Source organism: Vipera berus (assembly GCF_964194415.1).
Source record: "Vipera berus genome assembly, chromosome: 1".
Taxonomy (NCBI): domain Eukaryota; kingdom Metazoa; phylum Chordata; class Lepidosauria; order Squamata; family Viperidae; genus Vipera; species Vipera berus.
This window is the reverse complement of record NC_138202.1, coordinates 69,537,382-69,563,742: the sequence shown is the minus strand read 5'-3', so window position 1 is coordinate 69,563,742 and position 26,361 is coordinate 69,537,382. Positions and strand designations below refer to the sequence as shown.

Genomic DNA, 26,361 nt, shown 5'->3' with positions numbered 1-26,361 from the left:
CAGTGATGGCGAACCTTTTAGAGACTGAGTGCCCAAACTGCAACCCAAAACCCACTTATGTATCATTGGGTGCCGGGTAGTTGTGGCCCATTGGCTGGGCGTGAACCATTGGCTGGGCGTGGCTGTGGTGGTAACGGCAGACTGGGTGGGACTAAAAAGTTCAATCAATCAATTCCAACTTTGCAAGATTTTTTTTTCCCGCGAGAAGTTGAAATTAATTGATTGATTGAACCTTTTTTTTTTGCACACGGTGGCAGAGGGTTAAAGCGAAAAGGTTTTATAAAACCCAGCTGGGACTGGGGCGATGGTGCTTCGTGCCCACAGAGAGGGCTCTGCGTGCCACCTGTGGCACCCGTGCCATAGGTTCGCCACCACAGTCCTAGACACTCTGAAGTATCTTTTCAGAATCAAATCAAAAACACTACAAAGCCCTATTAATTCCATTTCCTGCATTTTTGCATCTGTAAAAGCTATTATTTAAGTATATACTACATTTACTGTTAATATATCACTAAATATTTACTTTGACAAACTATCATAACCAATGCCTACATTATACTGTCAATGTAAAAGTTGTATAAAGTTAATGGGATTTCTAAATGTTTAAGAATAACTGAGTACAGTCCAAATATTAGACATCCAAATATCCTCTAACACACAGTGTAATTACAAATGACAATAATTATGCTTTTTAGTTCAAAGAAACACAGAAAGGAAGAAATTACCAGTGGTTTGATACAGAAAAGAAGAACTGATAAAAACATATGACCATAACAGAAAATAAAGTAATACCTACCTAACTTCTACTCTGCATGATGTTGACTGCTTGGAAGAGGCACCTTCTCTTGAAAAAAGACCCTATGAAAAGCAATAATTTATATTTCCTATTTTCTGTGAGAAAATTAAGCAAACTTAAATGAAGTATTTCATTTAATAACATAAATTACCTGACATATCCGAGGTGTTAATCCAATGGAAGCCTTGAAAAAAAGAAGGGATTATGTGAAAACTGTTCCTCTGTGTTTTAGAACAGGGGTCTTCAAAATTGGCCCTTTTATGACTTGTGGGCTTCAACTCCCAGAATTCCTCAGCCAGCCATACTGAGCCATGCTGAGAGTTGAAGTCCCCCCATCTTAAAAGCTGTCAAGGTTGGGAAACATTGACCAAAAGTATTGAGTTAGTGCTGAGGAAACATACAGAAAGCTACATGCCAAGCAAAGGGAATAGCACAAAATAATGTCCTGTCTTAAAACTTTCATCACACCTGTGCTTCAACTTAACAAAGTCAGACTATAGAGGAGCATATTATTAGTATAGGACTATATTCTTGTAAAATAGTATGAAAAGTATTATTTTAATTTCGTTAGGAAACTATTACATCTGTTACATTAATGCAAACAATTAAGTTGCCAATATTTTAAAAAAAATCCTTCAAATGGTGATCTTGAACGTTAAACTATATAAATATATATATATATATATATATATATAGTTAAACTATGTATATATACATACATATATATATATATAAAGGTAAAGCAAAGGGTATAACTCACTGGAGTGCCCATCATGGTATATGTTTTTCCAGAACCTGTCTGTCCATAAGCAAAAAGACAAATATTGTATCCTTTAAAAGCACTGGATAGCACCATTGTACCAAGATCCTGAAAAACCTGCAAATAACAAAGAGAGAAATTATACTTTGACGTGTGATGGTAAGTGTATTGTTTGTATATCTAAAATGCTTTGAAATTCTAGCAGAGAGTTTCTCAAAACAGAAAGAGGGAATGGAAGGGCAAAACGCTTTAACAAAATACAAAGGTCAATCTGGTACATTTTTAATTTCTTTAATTTATCTCCAATCAACATAATGAAATTACTTCACCAAGCTTCTTTTATGTACATTTCATTCTCGATGGATACTGGTAATCCTCGACTTATGACCACAATTAAGCCCAAAATTTCCATACTAAGCAAGACAGTTAAGCGAGCTTTGCCTCATTTTATGACTTTTCATGCCACAGTTGTCTAATGAATCACTGCAATTGTTAGGTCAAATGAATCTGGCTTCCCCATTGACTTTGTCCAAAGGTTGCAAAAGGTGATCACATAAATCTGGGACACTGCAACTGACAAAAATACAGGTAGTGCCTGTCTCCTGTTCCTCCCAGCCCCCCAAACACCTTTCTGCCACCAATGGAACATTTTTTGCCTGGATGGAGAACTGATGGAAACTGGAAGCTTTGTCTGCTTGCAAATGGGGTGCTTGAAAGCAAACAAACCTTCCAGTCTCTGTCAGCTCTCCATCTGGGCGAAAAGTATTTGGGCACCTATGGGGCGCATGGAAACAGAACGAATCGCTCCTTTCTCCAGCACCCCATTTGCAAGCAGACGAAGCTTCCAGCCTCCGTCAGTTCTCTGTCCAGGTGAAAAGTGTTATGGTGGTGGCCGAAAGGGGTTGGTGGGAGAGGAGCAGGAGACAGACACCACAAACACTTTTCGCGCCCAGGAGCTTCCATCGACTCTCCTCTCCCCCAAAGGCAAAGAAACAGCGGCAGAGAGAAGACAGATCTTTGTAGTAAGATAGGCAGCTAATAAATGTTATAAATACAGTAAATGAAAATAATTAACATAACAATTTTATTGTGATTTAAAAAACCTGTACTCTTAATTCAAAATTCCTATCAAAAATAGAGATCAGCTTCTTAAAAAACATATCTGCACTTTAAAAGAATATAAAAATGTATCCAATTCTACAGATTATTATCAAATGCATAAACTAATGGTGCTACAAGATTAAATTAGATTAATGGTTTATCTACGGTAGTCATGTATCCTGTTTCCTAGCTTGGCCAATCCAGATGCCAACAGTTGATCAAGGTAATAAATGCAAACCCACAGCCTCCAGCTCATCACTGGGATTCAGAAATATATTTTCTCTGATTCTAGAATTAGCACAAAAGCATCATGATTTATCTTTCACAACTTCTTCTAACCAGTTTAACAGTCATCTATGTTAATAGCCCTTACCGCATCTTTGAATTCCAATAAATCCAGTGGGTTAACCACATGAAGTACTGTCTTTTATCTGCCCAGATAAAACTGCTATAATTTTTCTTCACAACTGTACTACTACTCCGTAGTATAATAAATGTCTTGCTACTCAAGTACAACTCAGTTATCAAATTTTTCTGAACAAAATAAAACATAATAGGGGAAGTAGAAGGCAGAAAATAATTGAAAACTGTTTTTGTATGTTGGATTAAGGTACTATTAGATTTTCTAACAACCGTTTGCCACCTAAGTTAAATAATAAAATGTTGGGTTTGCTTAGTTTGTAATAAAATATGACTTTGATCTTGTTGGACGTATTATCAAATCATGCAGATCCTATTGGGTGCTGTTCTTTTTTTATGTACTCTGTGGCATTAATACGGTCAAATTGGTTCCTTTTACAAACATCGCAAATCTTTCCTATTTTGTAGTTGAGACCAAAATACTCCCAAATATTGCAATTACAACATCTGTTTTTATTTAAATTGATGCTTTCTGTGAAGAAAAGAATGCTCTTTCTAAAAAAGAGGAAGAATGCCAACATTGTTAACGTTCCAGGAAGTTGTACTTTTTAATGAACACTAACTTTCAACAAAATTATTCAAGAACATGTACTAAAGATTCACTCTTCTCTTTCGATCTATTCCTAATAAAATATACAGTTACTACAAGAAGGCATGTGCTAGTTCTCTTAAGATTTGTTTTAATATATTGTCAATCCTGTATGTTGTATTGAATAAATTTTGGAGTTAATTTTTTTTATCTTCTGGTTTGATTCCTGAATCCATTCTTATTCACCTTTCTTTTAAATGGAAATTAAATGAATACTTCATCTATATCAAAAGATACAAAATCTTGAATTATGATTTTATAGTCCTTTTTGCTTACTGTCATTCATTAATTCCTTCAACAGTTCAGTTAGAGCAGTGAACCTTTTAGAGACAAGTGCCCAAACTGCAACCCAAAACCCACTTATGTATTGTCAGGTGCCAGGTGGGCATGGCCCACTGGGTGGACATGGCTGCGCTGGTAACGGCAGACTGGGTGGGACTAAAAAGTTCAATCAATCAATTCCAATTTTGCGAGATCTTTTTTTCCCTGCGAGAAGTTGAAACTGATTGATTGATTGATTGAACCTTTTTTTTTGCACACAGCAGTGGAGGCCTAAAACGAAAAGGTTTTATAAAACCCAGCTGAAGGCCTAGGATTGGGGCGACGGCGTGTGTGCCCACAGAGAGGGCTCTGTGTGCCACCTGTGGCACCCGTGCCATAGGTTCACCACCAGGGAGTTAGAGCATAGGTGTGTGAACATACATACATATTTCAGGACACTCTTAAGAATTAATTACGGGAATCATCCCTCCAATACATTACTAGGTATTTTCAAGCTTAAAATCTCAAAAATTGATAGAAACTCAATTTTTCTGGCAATTTTAATGCCAAAATATTGATATCATAGATGATACTATCTTCAATCATCCTTCCTGAACATTCTAGTTTTATAAAAGGTTTTGAAGTGTCTGATAAAATTAGATTATTAATTGATATTCTGGACAAATATTTAAAACAACAAAAGACTGCATTGCTGGTCTCCTTGGATGTAGAAAAAGCCTTTGGTATGATGGAGAAGTAACTTCTGATTCCATATTCATGTAAAACATTGAAGCCCACTAACTTTTGTTAAATGCCCTCTAAATCAACATACAGAATAAGCTTTCCCAGATTCATAAACTCTGTATTCTGCTGAAGAGTGAAAACCCACTCTACACTTTCATTGCCTATTTTAAAGCCACACTACATTTCTCAGTATTTCTCAAACTTTTTGGCACTCTTGCAATCCCAATTCTAACCAGTATCTTCCCAGGCTGGTTTAACAAATTTATCATTTCTGCATAATTTGCATTCATTCTTGGAAACTTTCCTTTGTATAGGGAGGAGAAACAGCATTCTTCCAATCATCAGGCACAAATGCAGTTTTTGTGCACACAATAAATAAGTTGCATAGTTGCTCCAAAAGCAACCATAAGCATATTTTAACATTTTTCCAAACACCTACAGTTTTACCACTTTGCATACTATCATGGTGTTTATGGCTTCCATTTTTCTAGATACTAACATTTATAGGATTCATTTCAATTCCATTCTTCAAACTATCGCTAGTGAGATCCCTTTAAAATACTTCTTAGCATCTTCGCCAGTCAATTTTGTTCCAAGTGATTTTATTACCTTTGTGTTTTATTACATCAAATCTGGAAATTCCAAAAAATATTTTTATTTTCAGCAAAATTTGATTTTCTCTTCCTCTATCTTTATTATTTCTTGCTCTTTTTTGACTTTGTAATTATTTTTTGCTCTATATACTGTACAGCATTTGATATCTTTCACTCTTCCTTTTTCCAACATTTCTCTTACAAGCATTTTTTCCTCAATCAAGGCCATTTTCCCCTGATAATTCTGTCCATTTTTTCGCATACTTCCCATTAGAATAATTCCACTCATTTCTCTAGCAATTTGTGTTATAATTAATTTCAGTTCCAAACAGCTTACACATTCCATTTCCTTATGTATACTTTCCCATGCATTCTTAGCCTATCTTGCAGGGTGTTTTTTTTTTATAGGACTCAACTTCTTTTTGTGTGGGGCCTTTTTACATTTGGGGTAAATGTAAAATGTATGGCATATAAAATCCCTAAATATTTAAGATTATGTGAGTTTTTCTCAACTAAGATCACATAATTGCAAAAGGGAACACAATTAAATTACATATTAATGTAATTATTAATCACATTAATAATTAGTATAATTAATTTATCATTAGTTATTTAATTATACTTATATAATCAGAATCATCTGTAAGTACTTTAAATCTAAAAATACTGAATAATGTGGATTAATGGTAGTTAAGGCTATGATGAATTCTCATAAAATTTAATAAAACTGAAGACATTTTTAAGTGAATTTTTTATGGGAGGACCACAGGCAGAATGTAAATTGTGTGTCATCATAATACATATACAGTAATCCACTTTTGAGCCTTTAAATCCAAAAGAAAGACATTATGTAAGAATTTCTCACATTTTTTTTCCTAAGGTCATAAAATGGGGACAGCTAAAGAATGAAGGGATGGGTACTGTAAAATGACACCAGCACTCTCTGCCACCTTGCAACATAAAGAATCACTAAAATATTCTGAAAATGATAAGAAAAATACAGGGCTTTCCCACAATTATTGATAATGTTATTAAAAACAGATATCAACACAGTATTAATTTTGATCAACAGTACTTTCAAATCTATGGATTAGAATATGTTTGAAAACAGACACTACAGACACATATCTTCAAAGACATCTCTGATGGTTTTTGAATTTGATAAATTTTCCAACAAATAATGTATATAAGAATACATAAAGCACCACAATATTTATCTTTGAAAAATGCAAATCTGCTGAGAATTGAAACCCTGTCAGTTCAAATGATACATATGGTAATGATTTAGCTGGCAATAGAGATGGTTCTTGATTAACAACCAGTTTAGCAGTCATTCAAATTTAGCACCATGCTAGGTGAGTGACACCTATGCCAGATCCTCATAGTTACAACATTCACAGTGTCCTTGCCATTGCATGATTACAATCTAGGCACTAGGCGCCCAGCTCACAATTATGAAGTCACAGCATCCTGTGGTCGTGATGCCCAATTGCAACCCACTCTCTAGCTTCAAAGTCAATGGGGAAGCCAGCAGGAGCTTGTAAATGGTCACCATATGACTTCACCCATAATGATGGTGCAGGATTCATTTAAAGCAAACATGCCAAACTCATGATGTCATGTGACGTCATGCAACGTTTCAGGATGGTTTTGCCATTGCCGGCAATGGGGTGGGTGCGGCTTCTGCATGAAGTGTCCAGCCCGCGGACCAGCAGTTTGACACCCCTGACTTAAAGGCAACAGGAAATGCAGTAATATCCATTGCTAAATGTTGCAATCACATGTCACATTTTACGACCCCACTGCTTAGTGATGGAAATTCCAGTCCAAATTATCATCTTTGAGGACTACCTATAACAATATTAAGCATACACCTAATCCTGTAGGCATGTGTAATGATATAGCAATACAATCAGGACTGAGCCATAAATGCCAGAAAAGTAACCACTCTATATCTAAGTTATTTTACACTTGGGAGTTATTATTCTATTGGGCTACAAAGTTTTATGCCACATTTTACAGGTTTAATAATTGTTCTTTAAGCAGCCTCCCCCCCAAAAATATTTTGATGGCCCAAACTGTACATATTTGGTCAATAAAATATATCAAGGAAACTACTAACAGGAGTTAAATTATAACCCTGAGGATCATTATAGATGGCCAAGGCATCAACTAAATTATTTATCCCTCTGTCAAAGTAATAAAAGACAACGTGAAAAGAACCGTTATAGAAGCGGGGTAGAAGAAGGGTGCCCTTTCTTATTAAAAAGGTAAAAAGCAAATACAGGAAGGAAGGACTAATGTAGTAGCTTTGTTCCATCAATGCAGGGTCTTTTCTGCATGTGAATCTCATGAGGAATACCAAATTAATCCCAGCTGAAGCCTTTCTATGTGAAAAAGAAAGCAACAACCAGAACACAGGGACGCTCATTATATTCATTAATGGAGGAAGAAACTTCTGCTATGACGCTAGGTTTATTTAAGTAAGGTTACTCTATTCAGGATAAAAAGAGAGGCTGGTCATTTTGCAGCGTTTTCTTTCTCCTGTAAAGAGATGACTGGCTACACCACTAGGAATCCTAGCCAATCCTCAGCTTCTCATTCTCTGCACAATTAAACAGGAAATCGTGAAATAGAATGAGTCTATTCTCCAATAGATCAATCTAGAGAAAAGTCCATTGGCTCTGTGTCTAGAAGAGAGGCTCCGCTATTGTCTGTTAAGTGTCAGCTTAAGAAATGGTAATTAGTTATGAAAATAAAATAAGCTTCTCGAAAATCACTTCCTCGATATTCGGGCAGCTATCCATATCCAAGAAAGTCTCATCAATTAATGTGAAAGGCTATCCTTTTTTTTTTTTTAAAGCCAGATACTACGCAAGTGTCCTTCTTCCCCGTTTTTCTTGTACTGCAATAGAGAAAGAGATAAGATCGGGTTTTTATCTCTTTTTCTATTTTACAGTTTTTATTTTAGGAGGTTTTGACAGTTTTTCTAAGTGACCTGTGGATTTTTTTTAAAGGAAGAAGCAGTAAAAATGGACTTTTAATCATTATAAACAAGGGTGCGATTTTTAAGCAATACTTGGTTAGATTAATGGAACAATAACCTGATGTCTCACATAAACCGGGCTCATAAATATGGGAGGTGTTTTTTTTTTTTTGAAAAAAACACACACCTCCTTAAGTTTTGCTTTTGAAGGAAACAAGTGATTTTTGTACAAGAATTATCCAGGGCAGGACTGGTGTTATTATCCAAATGGCATTGCAGGTAAGTAAATTTTCTTACAGGTAAATTACAGAAAGAGGTCTACATAACTTAACTTTTTTTTTGCAGAAATTGAGAAAACCACTAAAAGACTACAGAAAGTGGCAGAGACAAATGCTTTAACTCATTTCTAAATGGGATCTTGCATTAAAAAGAGCTCCTACATAAATATATCCAATTATCACCAATCTCTCCTACATAGTGAAGTCCCCCACAGAGAATACATACAGTATATCGGAAGAAGACACTCCACCCCCAAACTCAAAAATAATCCGCAGGCAAGCGAAAAATACTACAGCTAAATATGGGAAATAAATGCAGCCAATATTACCATAATATTAAAATTAATACCTCAATATTATTAACATTATATAACCATATCTTTACCCAATATAGATATCCAAAAACCTGTTTTTTCTCTTTTAAGAGAAACTCAATAATGCCAGGAAATGATTGAGAGAGACATCAGAGAGGTTTCCCTAATCATATTAGCAAGAGTTTCCAGATAAATAATGCATGTTGTTATTTCAGCTGTTCATTGTATACATAATGTGGAATACATCCTGGGGGGGAAAAACATTTTATTTCAATGAAGTATGCCCCGGAGTTATTTGGGGAACATTCATTTGTAGAACAGCATACTCAGAGTGTTATTGATGGATACCAATTACCTATTTAAAGGAAAATAAGACTACGTCATAATGGACATAACTTTGCAAATAATTGTATTATGTGTAAAATTAAGTTAAGAAACAGCTTTTAATTGCTACAGCACTCATGTCCTAAAGGCAATCAGATTATTCTTTTATACATAAAAACAAAGGATAGATTGTAAAGCAACAGAACCAAAGAGCTAAATTTGATTTTGGAGTTAATACTAATCTCTAACTACAAATGAAGCTAATAGTATCTCTTGGAAACAGACCAAAGTTTTTCTTGTCACTTGTTTTAAAAAAGATGCATGGAGCTCTAATTTCTCTGTTCTTCCATTACAATTCTAAAGAGGCCACAAAATTAGCTCTTGTGGGAAAGTTCTGATAAACATATACAATGTATCACAAAACTGTTTCTCTGTTCTTCCATTACAATTCTAAAGAGGCCACAAAATTAGCTCTTGTGGGAAAGTTCTGATAAACATATACAATGTATGTCCCAGCTTCTGCCAACCTAGCAGTTCGAAAGCACGTAAAAATGCAAGTAGAAAAGTAGGGACCACTATGGTGGGAAGGTAACAGTGTTCTGTGCGCCTTTGGCGTCTAGTCATGCCGGCCACATTACCACGGAGACGTCCTTGGGCAAGTGCTGGCTCTTCGGCTTTGAAATGGAGATGACCACCGGCCCCTAGAGTCGGAAACGACTAGCACACATGTGCGGGGGAACCTTTACCTTTAATGTGGCCGGCATGACTAGACGCCAAAGGCGCACAGAGCACTGTTACCTTCCCACCATAGTGGTCCCTACTTTTCTACTTGCATTTTTATGTGCTTTCGAACTGCTAGGTTGGCAGAAGCTGGGACGAGTAATAGGCGCTCATTCTGTTACGCGGCACTTGGGATTCAACCCGCGAAACTGCTGACCATCTGATCGACAAGCTCAGTGTCACGGAGACGTCCTTGGGCAAGCGCTGGCTCTTCGGCTTTGAAACAGAGATGAGCACCAACCCCTACAGTCGGAAACGACTAGCACGCATATGCAGGGGAACCTTTACCTTTACCTTTATATATATAAGCTTTTGCAATATGTATTTGAAAATGTGGATGCATGCTAATTAGATCACACACTAATACAGATCTATTGAAATATGAAATTCTTCACTTACTAAGAAACTTCAAGCAGTTTATCCAATGGAAATAATGTTGTGATTGGGCGATAGAACAATTTTCAAACATTAAACTTCAGGCTGCCTTTAAAGATCATCTAGAGATTGCAACTCATCCAGAACATGATGACATGGACAGTTTTCGGTGCACCACAATAAACCTAAATAACACCACTACTACAGCTCTGGGAGCTACACTGGCTCTTGAAAGACATCTCACTGGACAGATTATTTGAGGGACTACCTATATCTGCTTCTTCTGCTTGCTCTATTAGATCTGGCAAAGTGGGCAGCTCCAGTCTGCTCTGAGAAACAGTCATCAAACAGGACCCAAAAGAATGCTTTCTCACTTCCTTCAAGATTTGGATAAACATGATCCTGTTAGCTTTAGGACAGCTAAATAAATAAATACAGAAACACTGGGCTGATTATCACCATCAACAACAATACAACTTTGATCACGCTATGCATAAATTCACTTTCCTAGCAAGCAAGCTAAAGGATTAATCAAACTGCTTCATCTTCAAAAGAGGGAATGGTGATTGGCCTTTCAGAGTTGTGAATTTTTTTTTAACTATAGAAATGTTAAAGTGTCATCCTCAGACAAAAGTTAAAACCTGAATAAAAGTATAAGGCATGCACGTGTTTTCCTGGCCCACCTCTGACTACTGGTTCTCAGGCCGTCTCATTCAAGGCTTCTCAGCTCTTAGATTCTGTGTTCCAAAATCTCTCCTGCCTTCTGGTGTACAATATCTCTTAATTTAGCATTGTATGCATTTGTGATAATTCTCACTTGACTATAGAGCTCTGCATGAAAAATGAATCTGTTCTAAGATTCTTATTTCTAATTTGTAGAAATGCAAGTAGAAAAATAGGTACCACTATTGTGGGAAGGTAACAGCGTTCTGTGAGCCTTTGGTGTCTAGTCATGCCAGCCACATGACCACGGAGACGTCCTCGGACAAGTGCTGGCTCTTCGGCTTTGAAACGGAGATGAGCACTGGCCCCTAGAGTCGGAAACGACTAGCACGCATGTGCGGGGGAACCTTTACCTTTTTATACACACACACACACACATACATACATACATACATACACATACATGGCAAATTTGTGGCTGCTTCATAGCTGCTGCGCTATGGAAGACCAGAGTTTTGGAAGACCAGTTTCGCCCTACCCCTCCATGGGCCAGATAGACCAACCCCTCCTGTGACCACTGGAGATCCAGTAGACCAGGGGTGAACGAGTGAATCTGCACATGTGCAGGATCTAGGTTGCATTCCCCTCCGTCCATGGAAGACAATTTTTCTTTCAAAACTTGCTCCTGGTGCTAGACTAATTGGGGACCACTGAGGTAGACAGTCCCATCCTAGCCCTCCAAAAGCTGGGTAGACTGGTTTTTCCTGCTAGAAATCTTGTAGACCACTAGACTAGTCTTCTGGTAGCCTTCTGAAGGGCAGATAGACCTCCCTACAGAATTTCTTATAATGCTAACTTAAATGTATAAAATACATGCTCCCTTTGGGTTGATACATCTGAGTGGTGCCTTTCTTATACTTCTTCCTTCACACTTGCTTTCTATTTTTTTATTTCATATCCTAATCCCCAGCTTGTTTTCTAACACAATTGCCCAGTCACCCCAGTGATGAAATATATCTAGGTTCTATGTCAGATATTTTCCTACAATTATATTCTTTTTCTTACAGAGGACAGAGGACTGTTTGAGAAGAATCTGTAGTTGCATTCAAAACAATTCATCCAATGTATAAAATGGATCTCCATCAAAAGAGGTGAGTTACTGATAACAGATTTGTTCTATTACTGGTTTTTTCAATATATACAGTAGTCCTGAAGATCTTCAAGACAATGTTGTAGCTCACTATTCAAATGAAGTTTTTGTACTGGTATATCTAATGGAGTCTGCAGATGGCAGCTTGAAAATAGACACTGTATAGTTGGGGAAAAATGTGAACTTTGCATAGGATAAATTTTATTCTCACTCTGTACTTTCTCTTACTACAGGATTAATTCTATATACCAATTCTTAAAGCAAAAAATTCTGGAGGGGGAACAAAATCACTAATGCCAAAGAAATGACCTTATTCATGTAGAATCCAAGCCATTTAAATGTCTTCTGAATGCACCAGCTGTGTTACTGGCAGAAGAAATGTAATATAACTAAACCGTTTTGCAGAGATTTCTCTCCGCCTACTACAGTCCATTATATACTGATCCAATTATTTACACAAAAAACCCTTTCTTATTGCATTTCTCTCTGAAAATTGGGGAAACAATGACAACAGCTGAATGGTCCCTATTTTATCAGTCTTTTATGAGAAAAGAGTCACTTGCATCTACAGTTAATTTTCCTAATCTCTTCCCAATAAGCGCATTTAAAAAGGAGTTTAATCTCAACACTTTCTAAAAAGGAAATACACCGTTTCCATTTTGGATGACTTTTCTGCCAAAAGCAGTTAGCATGGGATTCTACATAGAAACATGGTTACTATCTAATAGTCAATTCTGAGTCTTTTGGTTGTCTCTATCAGCCAATTAATATTTTTATTCCTTTTTTAAAGCTGTTTCTATTTTGAATCATTATCTTTCTTTTTTAAAAAAAATATCTTTATTTAAACTTTCAAATAGTTTTGTAAAAAGCATTTTCAAAAGCACATGACCTTTATCTGGAAGCTATCTTGGATGAATTTTTAATTAAAGAACTGTTTAAATCTCATGTGCAATAAATCTTGTTCTTAGTTTCAGTAATATCCACTTCTGTCTCGGGGGTGAAAAAAGTTCTAACAAAGAATCATAATGGAAAATATCACATCCGTGCAAATGATATAATCTGTTAAACAGATGGCTTAGATTTCATTTTTTTCTATTCTCAGCTGAATAGAAAAAGAGAATACAATTTTTGGGAAATGCACTTTAACAATACATTAAGATGTTTTCTTAAATGTTAACGAATGTTTGTAATTTCCATAATATAATCAAAAGTTTCAAACCATTCCATTTCAGAATCCCAATACTTTATAGAAAGTGCAAATTACTGATGGATAATAGACAATAAATTACACAATACAGGTAGTCCTTGACTTACAACAGTTCATTTAGTGACTATTCAAAGTTATAACACTGAAAATAGTGACTTATAACCATTTTCACACTTACGAAAATTGCAGCTTCTCCATGGTCACATGATCCAAATTCAAACACCTGGCAGCTGACTCATATTTATGATAGTTGCAGTGTTCTGAGATCATTTTTTTTTTTTTTTTTTTTTTTGCCGGCTCCGAAGATGGCGGACGCGCTGGGGAGAGCTCCGTAGCCCCCAACAGTAAGGCGTCCCCCCAGGAGCCCCCCAGGGCCGTCAATGGACCCCTGGGGTGGGGCAAGAATTTCGGGCAAATGAACTGGGTAATTATGCCGCCCGCTGCCTCCCGAAACAACTGCAGGGGCGCCAGGACATCCCTGCCCCACCGCCCGGGCCGCTGGCGACCGTTATAAACGGAGCCAGCACCCTCCGCCCTGCCTCTGCCGCTTGTCAACTGCCGAGCAAGGGCGGCGCCTCCGCCGATCAGCTGTGCGGCGGAGGCCCCGGCGGAAAGGATGGCAGCGGCTGCGGCGACGATTTTCAAGCCCCCAGGCTGGTCGTTGATCCAGGGAGCCTGGCAACGGCGATGGCGGTGGCGGCGGGGCGTCTCCAGGCCCCCCCCTGGCCATCCAGGAGGGGCCGGAGGCTCTGCTCTGCCCCGGCCCCCCCACCGGCTCCCGGGTGACGGCGGCGTCTCCAGGTTATCAGCGGAGACGCCGCGGACCAGCTGGACCAGCTGGGTGGCGGAGGCGGAGGCATCGGCGGCGCCGGAGGTGAGAGACCCGCCCCTGGACCACGACAGCCGTCGCAGCCATCCAGGAGGGGCCGGAGGCTCTGCTCTGCCCCGGCCCCCTGACCGGCTCCCGGGGACGGCGGCGTCTCCGGACTATCGACGGAGACGCCACGGACCAGCTGGACCAGCTGGGTGGCGGAAGCGGCGGCATCGGCGTCGAGAGGCCCACCCCTGGACCACGACAGCCCTGGACCACGGCAGCCCTCGCAGCCATACAGGAGGGGCCGAAGGCTCTGCTCTGCCCCTGACCGGCTCCCGGGTGGCGGCGGCATCTTCGGCGGTGAGAGCCCAGCGAGCCCTGGTCTGCGGTCTCCTCCGATGCCGATCACCGGGCAAGGACGGCGTCTCCGCAGATCAGCTGTGCGGCGGAGGCGCCGGCAACGAAACCAACAGCAGCAGCAACGGGCAGCGGCGGCGTCTCCGAGGATCAGAGAAGGCGCCGCGGATCAGCTGGGCGGTGGAAGAGGCGGCAGCGAAGACGACCGCGGCCGGGACTGCTTCTCCAGGCCTAGTCGTTCGCCACCCAGGGGCCTTGACAGCGGCGGTAGCACTGACGGCGTGGCATCTTCGACCCGCCCCCTGTACCGCTACGGCCGTTGCAACAATCCTCAAGGAGACACCGCAGACCAGCTTTACAACGGTAGCGGCAACAACGAAGACATGGGCGGTGAGGCAGCTGCTCTGGGCCCTGGTCGACCGTCCTCCGAGGGGCCTTGACAGAGGCCCTGACAGAGACGCTAGTAACAGCGGTGCGGCGTCTCGACCACCGTGGGCTGCCCCTGGACGGCGGTGCCTCCGAAAGATTCACACCAAAGGAGACGCTGGACAATGGAGGCGACGGCCCGAGCCACCTCCTCGAGACACCTTGATCGGAGACGGCAACACCAGGGGCATGACACCAGGGACTCCCGTACCTCTGGGAGGCCACGCTCTGGATGGTCCTCAACCAATAGGGGCCATGGAACTGTGGCCGGGAACAACGCCCAGAGGATCAGGGAGGGAACTGTTTGGGGCGGCTGAACCACCGGAGCTGACGCCAATTAATGGATCCCTCCATCCTGCCTTCTGCCCACTCTCACCCATCTTTGCCCATTCTCTCCCCACAGGACATAACGGGCCTGGGTGCTAGCCACAGTGGCAGAGTGGCTGGGCCTTACACCTGCTACCCCATAGAGGTGAGAGCTCTATGGGGTATGCCTCACCCAGAGTACGTTCTGGACCACCTCCGGAAGCAGAGACACAACCCATCGTGAGAGGATGAGGAGTGGCCTGCTTCTGGGGGTTCGCCCGGCCAAGTGGCAGTGGCAGGGCGACGATCCAGATACGCACCTACCCGACTCGACCCTCCTGCAAATGCACCATCCAGGGGACAGCCTTCCCAGAACCACCTGTGACTATGCTTGTTCAATACTCTAGCATAGCACTGCACGCCCTCAGGGGTTCCCCACTCTCGTGGGTGCGACCCGCCTGCATCACACCCAATCTTGATGACGGGCTCAACCACTGGGCCTCTGAGAGATGGCCGGGCAGGGTCAGGGGCCTCCAGCATAAGCCCAACAAGAAGCCCCTGATTAAGTTTTTAGTTAAGTTTTTTGTGGGGTTAGGGAGGGGGGAGGGAGGAGACTATGGTTGCGCGGGAAAGGCACGCCTTCCAGCCACCATAACGCATGCCAGGCCCACGGCCGTCCGCGACGGCGTACAACGAGGACCAGTCGCCGATAACACCCAGTGGCGTCCCATCCCTAGGATGGTGGGGAATGGCAGAAGGTGCACAGACAGAGGGCCGTATCGTCACCGGGAGTGTCATCTCCGCCCTGTACAGGCGGTGAGACGCTCCGACCCTCTGTTCTCCCCCGGAGGACCCGGGAGCAAAGGTGCGCACCCTCCCATGCTAAGGCTGGTCTACCTGAATGCAAGGTCCGCAGCTAACAAAGCTCACCTCATTCGTGACCTAGTGGAGAGTGAGCATGCGGACCTGGCCTGCATCACGGAAACCTGGCTGGGCCCAGAGGGGGGTGTTCCTCTGGTTGACCTCTGCCCGCCAGGTTTCCAGGTACTGCACCAGCCCCGGGCTCATGGGAGGGGCGGGGGAGTGGCAGTTATCATCAGGGAATCCCTTAGCCCGCGAGAGACCACCGTCCCTCAGATGGTCGGGTGTGAGTCTCTCCTACTGAGATTCGGCCCAGGGGCGCAGTTGGGTCTGCTGCTGGCGTACCTACCACCTAATCGTGCAGCGGCGGCCCTACCCGAGCTACTCGATGTCCTCTCAGGGTTGGTGGTTGAATTCCCAAGACTCATGGTCTTGGGCGACTTTAATCTACCGTCCCTGGGAGGATCGTCCGAACTGGCTCGGGAGTTCATGGCTTCCATGACGGCCATGGACCTGTTGCAAATAATTTCTGGGCCGACTCATGAGAGAGGCCACAACCCAGACTTGGTGTTCTTGTCTGGACGGTGGCGCGATGATGTCGGTGGGGGTGCCACAACTATTACGCCCCTGTCATGGACCGATCACCACCTCCTGCGGCTAGACTTCCCCCTTGCCACTCCCCACCGTGGGTGCACGGTGCCAGTCAGATGGTACCGCCCTAGGCGCCTAATGGACCCTGATAAGTTCCAGGCAGCGCTTAGGGACTCGCATGCACCCCCTGCTCACAACTCGGTGGAAGCCTTAGTGGAAGCCTGGGAAAAGGCAGCCACGGAGGCTCTGGACCGAGTTGTACCCTTGCGGCCTCTGACCCGACGCAGATCCCAGCGAGCCCCATGGTTCACCGAGGAGCTCCGGGAGATGAAGCGTCGGAGACGGGGCCTAGAGAGCCGTTGGAGGTCCAGTCGATCCGAATCCGACCGATTGCGACTAAGAACCCTCACCAGGTCTTATCTCGCTGCGATAAGGGTGGCAAAATCCAACTACTTTTCCACCCTCATCGCGTCCGCAGATAATCGCCCGGCTGCCTTGTTCAGGGTGACTCGCTCCCTATTAAACCAAGAGGTGAGGGAGGAACCCTTGCAGGGTCGAGCCGAGGAATTTGGTCAATATCTGCTGGATAAAATCGCTCGGATCCGAACTGGTCTGGACTCCAACTGGGCTGAGATGGAAGAACAAGACTTGGACAGTCTTGTCGACGTCATCTGGGAAGAATTTGATCCTGTAACTCCTAAGGAAGTGGACAGGATTATGAGAAGGTTGAGCTCCTCCACATGCTTACTGGACCCGTGCCCTTCCTGGCTGGCCTATGCAGCTCGAGAGGCGACACGAGGCTGGTTCCTAGCGGTCATCTCTGCTTCTCTGAGTGAGGGTCACTTCCCCACCGCCTTGAAGGAGGCGGTGGTGAGACCTCTCCTCAAGAAGCCCACCTTGGACCCATCCTCTTTGAATAACTTTCGTCCAGTCTCCAATCTTCGCTTCCTTGCGAAGGTTGTTGAGAGCGTGGTGGCGCACCAACTTCCTCAGATCCTGGATGAAGCGGTTTATCTAGACCCGTACCAATCGGGTTTCAGGCCGGGCTACAGCACGGAGACGGCATTAGTCGCTCTGATGAATGATCTCTGGAGAGCCCGGGACAGGGGCCATTCCTCTGTCCTAGTCTTATTAGACCTCTCAGCGGCTTTCGATACCATCGACCATGGTATCTTGCTGCGACGCCTCAGGGGACTGGGAGTGGGAGGCACGGTTCTGCGTTGGTTCTCCTCCTTTCTCCAGGGTCGCTCGCAGTCGGTGCTGACAGGGGGACAGAGGTCGACCCCGAGGCCTCTCGCTTGCGGAGTCCCTCAGGGGTCGGTCCTCTCGCCTCTCCTGTTCAACATCTACATGAAACCGCTGGGTGAGATCATTCGCAGTTTTGGAGTAGGGTACCATCAGTATGCTGATGACACCCAGCTTTTTATCTCAACTCCTAACAATATCAGTGATGCCCTAGACGTGATGTCCCGCTGCCTGAAAGCGGTCCGGGAATGGATGGGGAGAAACAGGCTTCAACTGAACCCGGACAAGACTGAATGGCTGTACGTACCGGCAAGCCAGGAGATTCAGAACGTCCCACTGCTTAACATTGGGGACAAGTTACTTCCCCCTGTTGATAGGGCCCGCAACCTGGGTGTCCTCCTAGACTCCCAGCTCTCCCTGGAAGACCACATTGGAGCTGTGACCAAGGGGGCCTTCTCCCGGGTTCGGCTAGTTCGCCAACTACGGCCTTATCTGGACCTGGATTCCTTACGTACAGTCACCCATGCCCTTGTGACATCTCGCCTAGACTATTGTAACGCTCTCTACATGGGGCTGCCCTTGAGATCCACTCGGAAGCTTCAACTGGTGCAAAGTGCGGCGGCACGGACACTCTTGGGAGCCTCCCGATACTCCCATATCACACCTCTCCTCCGTGCGCTGCACTGGCTTCCGGTTGCCTTCCGTGTGAAGTTCAAGGTGCTAACAATGACATTCAAAGCCCTACATGGCATGGGTCCGGACTACCTACGGGAGCACCTTCTGCCGATGTCAGCACCCCACCGTCCTGTGCGCTCCCACAGAGAGGGCCTCCTCAGGGTGCCACCGCTCAAGGAATGTCGGCTAATGGCCCCCAGGGGGAGAGCATTCTCAGTGGGTGCGCCAGCCCTCTGGAACACCTTACCAACCGAAATCCGGATGGCCCCTGACCTCCGTACCTTCCGTCGCGACTTAAAAACTTTCCTATTCCAGCAGGCTGGCCTGGCATGATAACGTTAATTGGGGTTCCAGTTTGTGTTATTAGTGTTTCTTATTATTTTATTGTTCGGTCTGTATACCTTCCTTCCTCTGTACACCGCCCCGAGTCCCTCGGGAGAAGGGCGGTTTATAAAAACTAATAAATAAATAAATAAATAAATGTGATCACCTTGGTGATCTTCTGACAAGCAAAGTCTATGGGGAAGCCAGATTCACTAACAACTATGTTACTAACTTAATACCTGCAGTGATTCATTTAACAACTGTGTAAGAAAAGTTGTATAATGGGGCAAAACTTACATACCGGTAACAAATGTCTCACTTACCAACATAAAATGTTGGTATATACTGACAGTAACAGCATTAAAATTCCAAAGAAGTATTTTACACAGAATACTAAATCAATTCCCTTGAGTGAGCTTGATCCTGGTGACTGCTGGTATTCGGATTACTCCAGAAATAGATTTTTGTTTATTTCTCGGGTGTCAACTGAAGCTTTTTAAAGTAATACATTTACATACAATATTTTATGAATGTTCTTGTCAATTTTTTTGTTGTTAGTTGCGAAGTCGTGTCCGACCCATCGCAACCCCATGGACAACATTCCTCCAGGCTTTCCTGTCCTCTACCATCTTCTGGAGTCCATTTAAGCTCACGCCTACTGCTTCAGTGACTCCATTCAGCCTCATTCTCTGTCATCCCCTTCTTCTATTGCCTTCAATCTTTCCCAACATTAGGCTCTTCTCCAGTGAGTCCTTTCTTCTCATTAGGTGGCCAAAGTATTTGAGTTTCAGCTTCAGGATCTGGTCTTCTAAAGAGCAGTCAGGGTTGATCTCCTCTAGGACTGACTGGTTTGATTGCCTTGCAGTCCAAGGGACTCGCAGGAGTCTTCTCCAGCAACATACTGTAGTTCAGAGGCCTCAATTCTTTGGCGCTCAGCCTTTCTTATGGTCCAACTTTCACAGCCATACATTGCAACTGGGAAGACTATAGCCTTGACTATATGCACTTTTGTTGGCAGAGTGATGTCTCTGCTTTTTAGTGTGCTCTGTAGTTTTGCCATAGCTTTCCTTCCCAGGAGCAAGCATCTTTTAATTTCTTGGCTGCAGTCCCCATCTGTGGTGATCTTGGAGCCCAGAAAAATAAAATCTGTCACTACCTCCATTTCTTCCCCATCTATTTGTCAGAAACTGGTTTTTTTAATGTTGGTTTTCTTAATGTTGAGTTTCAAATTCTTGTCATTACAGAAATACTTTATTTGGAAATGTCTTTATCAGTTATGATTTGAGCTTCCACAAAAAATTACTCTTGTATCATATTGACTAGAAAATTTTCAGCTAATTTAATGACAATGGTAAACATTAAGCAGTAGTTGTGGACTCACATTATGTTAAAAAGACTTTTGATTCTAGTTTTCTTAGTATGAAATACAAATATAATAGTGAGAACAGTTCATAATATGCCTTTTCTCTTTTTCTGTTATAGTAAATAACTTATACAGTATTATACTGATCAAATATACCACCTGATAACTTCTTCATAGTTTCGCACTGAGTTAGCCTAACAGAACCGACCATATGGAAAAGTAATTTATTGTTAATGGCTTGCAAGAATGGAACATATTTTCCTGCTTTTTTTAAAAAAAGGGGCAGACTGTTTATTTCTAGCTGTGGTTCTTCAAGCAGACACCCGTGCACTCAGTGCTCATAGATTTTTTTTGCACTTACACAGACCACTCTGGGAATGTTCTAATGTGGAGTTTATTGACAGATTCCACAGTTGTTCTTCACCAAACATGGTCAAAAACAAGTAAGCTTCACCTTTGAACTAATATTGATATAAAGTCTGTAGGCCACACTGAGACCGAGGTGAGTTATCTGAATTATGGCAGCTCAAAGAACCAGTTTCAGGTAAGCAACTTGTGTTTCTCTTTCATGTTTCCTAGCATAACACATATAAATAAATAGCAAATAATAGTTATTGAAGGTGAGCCAGGCTGTTATTACAGGAACTGATGTGAGTGGATGGCTTTTGAAAAACTGTGATTTTATGTTATAATTTTCCACTTAATATAATTTTCCAACAATGTTTAATTTTGGCAAAGTATCATGTTTCATTCCACAGCAGTGGCAACTGAAAGTGAAATGTGAGCTAAGAGGTAAGAACGATGGGAAATCACCATCTCCAGTAAAAACTACAGCTACGCCTGGGACAGAGTGCAGCAGCATGGGTAGTGTGGGGGCCCCAAGAATGGCCTCTGTAACACCATTGCTCTACGAGCCTCATTGGTTACCAGTCTGCTTCTGGGTGCAATTCAAAGTGTTAGTGATTAAAGCTCTTCATTGCATGGATCCAGGTTACTGGGATTGGCCCATACCACTTATGCTGGCAAAGAAGGCATGCTGCAGGTCCCATCAGCTGAATATTCCGGCTGGCGGGGGACAGGAAAGGGGCCTTCTCTGCTGTTGCTCTTGCCCTCTGGAACATCTTGCCCCAGATGTGAGGTTGGCCCCAAACCTCCTAACTTTTCATAAGGGCCTAAACACACTTGGGGTCAGAGGGAGAAAAGCACAATGGAGGTGGTTGATTATTAACAGATCCCACCTCCCCCCCACTCCACCCCCACCCTCTCTCTGTGTCCTTGGTTTTAAGTTTTAGCTTTTTATGTTTTAGCTCATATGTAATTGTAAGCCACCCAGAATTACCCTATGGTAAGATGTGTGGCCAATAAATTAGATAGATAGATAGATAGATAGATAGATAGATAGATAGATAGATAGATAGATAGATAGGCAGACAGACAGACAGACAGACAGACAGACAGAGACAGACAGACAGACAGACAGACAGACATGCAATGGGTGTTCCACCTGAAAAAATGGAGAAGGGAAAATATGCTGAAAATTATCCAGTATACATTTGCTATTTGAAGAAAGGCAATATTTGTAGCTGACACAACTCAAATGCCACAGCCTCATGTAGTAATGATTTATACATTGAAAGAAGCCATACCAGAGGCATTGATTCTTGCTTTACTTTGACATAATTCTGCAGGAGTACATAGGACCCTCATTCTCTGTCGTCCCCTTCTTTTATTGCCCTCAATCTTTCCCAGCATTAGGCTCTTCTCCAGTGAGTCCTTCCTTATCATTAGGTGGCCAAAGTATTTGAGTTTTAGCTTCAGGATCTGGCCTTCTAAAGAGCAGTCAGGGTTGATCTCCTCTAGGACTGACCGGTTTGATCGCCTTGCAGTCCAAGGAACTCGCAGGAGTCTTCTCCAGCACCATAGTTCAAAGGCTGAGGTGGCTGGATGGAGTCACTGAAGCAGTAGGCGTGAGCCTAGATGGACTCCAGAAGATGGTAGAGGACAGGAAGGCCTGGAGGAACATTGTCCATAGGGTCGCGATGGGTCGGACACGACTTTGCAACTAACAACAACATAGGACCCTGTCTTGTCTTGTCTCCCTTGTGCCTCCTTTAACTGCAAAGACAGTTTACTAGCTAACCACAACAACCTAAAGCAGGAAATTAATAGAAAACCAGAAGCAGATATATGCTTGCACAGGACAGAGATGGAGTTCTGGAAGAAGAAAAAGGTTACTTCATATGGAAAGAAATAGCCCAGCAAACCAATGAGAGGGAAGAGTTTGAATCATGGTTTTCCTTTTGGATCAAAATGGGAAATACAAACAGAATGGTGAAGGAAGCAGCTGAGTCCCTCTGGTTGAACTGGTCCGTTGGTTTTCTCTTTTTCCTGCATCCCTCCATCATATATTGAGTGACTCACATGACTTTGCCATTTATAGTGGAAACGTGACATCAGAATGAAGAAAGGAAGCTATTGTACCTCAGAAATCCTTGGAAATGCTTTTAACCAAATCTTGGAGCAGGCTTGGCATCTTGAAATAGTGAAGAACTGAGTATGATAAAACTATTGGGTCAACAAATTTAGCATGACATAGAAAACAGACAAGACACCTTATTATTGGGCCCACTTGAGGAATCTGTACCTTTATTGTCTTTATTATTAATTATGGTCAGCAAAGCAAGTGGTAATGGACTGCACATCTCTGAGTATTAAAAATGACAATGGGGGGGGGAGAGACCAATTGCTTATTTCAATTTCAAAAAAAAAAATTTGTTGTTGATTTCCAAGAACAAAAACACAAAACAGAAAAAGGGACTGAAAGTATTGACACTTACCATTTCCTGAGATGCATATCTCGGATCCTCTGGATCAACTGACCAATAGCAGTAATCAAAACCAAATGACACAACTTTTTCCCTCGTGCCCCAAACACTTTCGAACCTGCTGTCTACCTGAATTTAAAACAAGAAACAAAAGATGGTGCCACGTTCATAAATCTGTATCTTCAAGATTTCTTATAAACTGGCCTGGGTAATAAAATTTATAGTTGTTAGGCCTACCAATGGCAGCCTGTAACTGACTACAAGCAGGAGTTGGCCGTGATGTCTAATTTCTATTTTCAGCCTTCCTTTATGGAAGGAAAACTGACCTGCCCTGATCTAATAGGGTGATAACTGTGATCACTTTTACTGTATTTGTTGGAAGAAGAAAAAAACAGTCATTTCAGTGACTGACCATCAAAACAAGACTGTCACAATTGATTAGAGTAAAACAAGCTATAAAACCATATTAATACAAGTAACATTGTAATTTAAAACCTAAGAGTTTGGGGCATAGAAATTATAATATAGTATAATACGTACATATTATATATAATAATGTATTATATATATAATATATAATAGAATAATATATAATAAAGTATAATACAATTTATATAAGGCAACTAAATGATGGCTTAAAATAACAGAATAGTAAAATTATCCATGTGAATTGTATCTAGAGAAAATGTAATGATGGAATGTATAGGAAAGAATAATACATAAATTATTATGGTTTCAAAACTAAAAGAACTAAAAGAATATTAAACCAAACTACGGTCCAATTATAATGACTATCTATATTGTTAAAATGTCTCTGGCAGCTAATAATGAAAATAAGACAGAAATAACACTCAAGTGATGGTATGGACAAAACACACTATTATAAAGTAGTGATTAAATGAACAGCTGCACTTGAAAAGTTTCCAAACAGAAAATACCTAGGAGTTGTTTACAAAAAAATAAGACATACAATTTGTACAACAAACTATGAAATATATTTGGCTGCAACCATCAAAGTAGAACCAGATTGAGTTGATAGTAAAAAATTGAGGTAGAAGGATTTAGTGAGCAGGTGATGAGTGGAAACATTATTTCCTAGAAAGCACCAGCATAAAAGGAGCAGTACAATATAACACAATCCAGTGTTTCAGATGCACCTCCATGTTCTGGTATCTGACGCACACTTCTGTGACTGCTGTTGGAAGAGCACTGAATCTGGCCAAAGACAAAGTCTTCCTAAATTTAGAGGTTGTTTGCTACTGAGATATCTGGATGAGAGAAGTAAATGTACAGAATGGCTCATAAGGTTGTTTCTGCGCAGGAGTGACAAATCTGATTATAACTCTAAGGTGATGCCACATTGCTTAAGATCAGCTAGTGTATGTATGTAGCCCATCAGTGTGAAAGCTGCCTATGAGAAGCAGTAGGATTTTATTTTTTTTATGTATTGCCTAACACTGGAAGTCGTTAGCCATAATTAAAAGGACCAAGCTAGTTTGAAAAAAAGCTTACACCAGTATGAGAGGATATGAATACAGGAGGAAGTTTCTATTTTGAATAGGCTGGATTCATGGCAAAACATCACGTTTGGAACGCAGCAGCATACTTGGAAGATAAACCTCAAGAACTTAGACTGAACTCTTTCAAGGGAAAAAAACTGAGCTACAAGGGCGCAAAAGGATGCCAAAGAGCAGCTGAGTTTGGATCTCGGACAAGAAAACTTTGAGCACTCCATGTATATGCTAGGCTCCTAGAAATATTGTAGAGCTGAAACTGTTTTCTGACATTGTTGGCATGGGGCAATTCTTTTACTAGAATGTGAGTATTATGAGGCTAGATTCTCGTAGTCAAAGAAGCCAATTATAATATCAAGGATTATTTATGAATACCTGCATTTTAATAGCTGCCTATCGCTAAATTCCACAACAGAATGCTGTGCAGGGAAAGCTTCTAACAGTCATAAGAAACATAAAGATATTATTATTTTTAAGAGATATAAACAGCCACAATGCAGACTGATACAGAGAGCTATGAGAACTGGGACAGAAACCAGGGGATCCCCGAGTTCTACTCAGAAAGCTAGCTGGGTGATCCTGGGCCACTCATTCTCTCTCAATCCCAGGAAGGATAAAATGGCAAACCATTTCCAAAAAAAAACCTGCCAAGAAAACTGCAAAGACTTATTCAGGCAGTTGCCAGGAGTCAGCGTTGACTCAAAGGCACACACACACACACCTGCACACCTGCATGGAGGCCGATATAACATTCTTGGCACTATCACCTTAAGCTTGCTGAGGGGGGAAAAAGAGAGTAGGGAAAAGAGTTATTTCAAGATTAAAACTATATAATTATGTTCATCAAGCCTTTGTTCTATTAGGTACAGCTAATCTATTTTGGGTTAATAGTCTAAAGATTGTTTCAGGTTTACATGGTTGCTATCAGAAGAATATGTATAACATCAGCTTCATTGGCAAAAATTAACATTTCTAAGCAATACGCCATCCACATCACAACCCATTGTAAGAAACAGGCAGTTGATCTTCTGAACTTCCTAAAAAGACATGGAACACTACCTACTGTCCTCCTCCTAGAATGGGTGAACTAGCCCAACTCCGGAAAGAATTTAAAACAAGTAAATTACTTATCTAGTTCTTTGATCTCTGCCAAACTGCTTCCTAAGATGTTTTAAACACTAATTATCTTAAGCAAATTGCCTAAAATAATCAGGCAGGCAAGCAGATACAAAGACTGAGCAAGAAATAGGAAGCATCTGTCCTGTAAAATTCCCACAGTAATCATGGTAACCCTATAATTCACTTATGTGTCTTCGGAGTTGGAAGATATATTGCCAACAGAAACTGATTTTGGCCCATTTTACTTTTTGACTAAGAGAGTACAGTAGCATTCAGGAGTCCCAATGTCTGGAAAAAAACCAGCTCCGTTTCCCATGCCTATAAAGGAAGCCTTCAAGAATCTCCAAAAAGGAAAGGATGCAGCCTCTTATAGCTAGTCAGTCCACAAGGATGTTAGCTGCAATTCAATACACATTTTTGTTAAGTTTCCCAGAAAATAGCTTCTATCATATTAGACTACTATGAACAGCAAAAGTGGGGGGGGGAGAGGGGAGAAGAGTAAAAAAAAACAATTTTGTAATTTGCTTGTGTGCTTATGTTACTGTCCTGAAAGAATAAAAGATTACAGCATAGCTGTAATTTTGGGTCTAAAAGGAGGTC

General features: G+C 41.9%; 1 protein-coding gene across 1 annotated transcript in view; it reads right to left on the bottom strand.

Moving 5' to 3' along the window:
- STARD9 (StAR related lipid transfer domain containing 9) overlaps positions 1–26,361 on the bottom strand; it is a gene marked incomplete at its 5' end in the record, with an annotated part of 104,197 nt that overhangs the window by 69,651 nt on the left and 8,185 nt on the right. The window contains 4 exons of the mRNA XM_081326065.1: positions 797–858; positions 948–980; positions 1,557–1,673; positions 23,141–23,257. Of these exons, the coding sequence (XP_081182191.1) occupies positions 797–858; positions 948–980; positions 1,557–1,673; positions 23,141–23,257 (329 nt within the window). The remainder of the gene's footprint in view (positions 1–796; positions 859–947; positions 981–1,556; positions 1,674–23,140; positions 23,258–26,361) is intronic.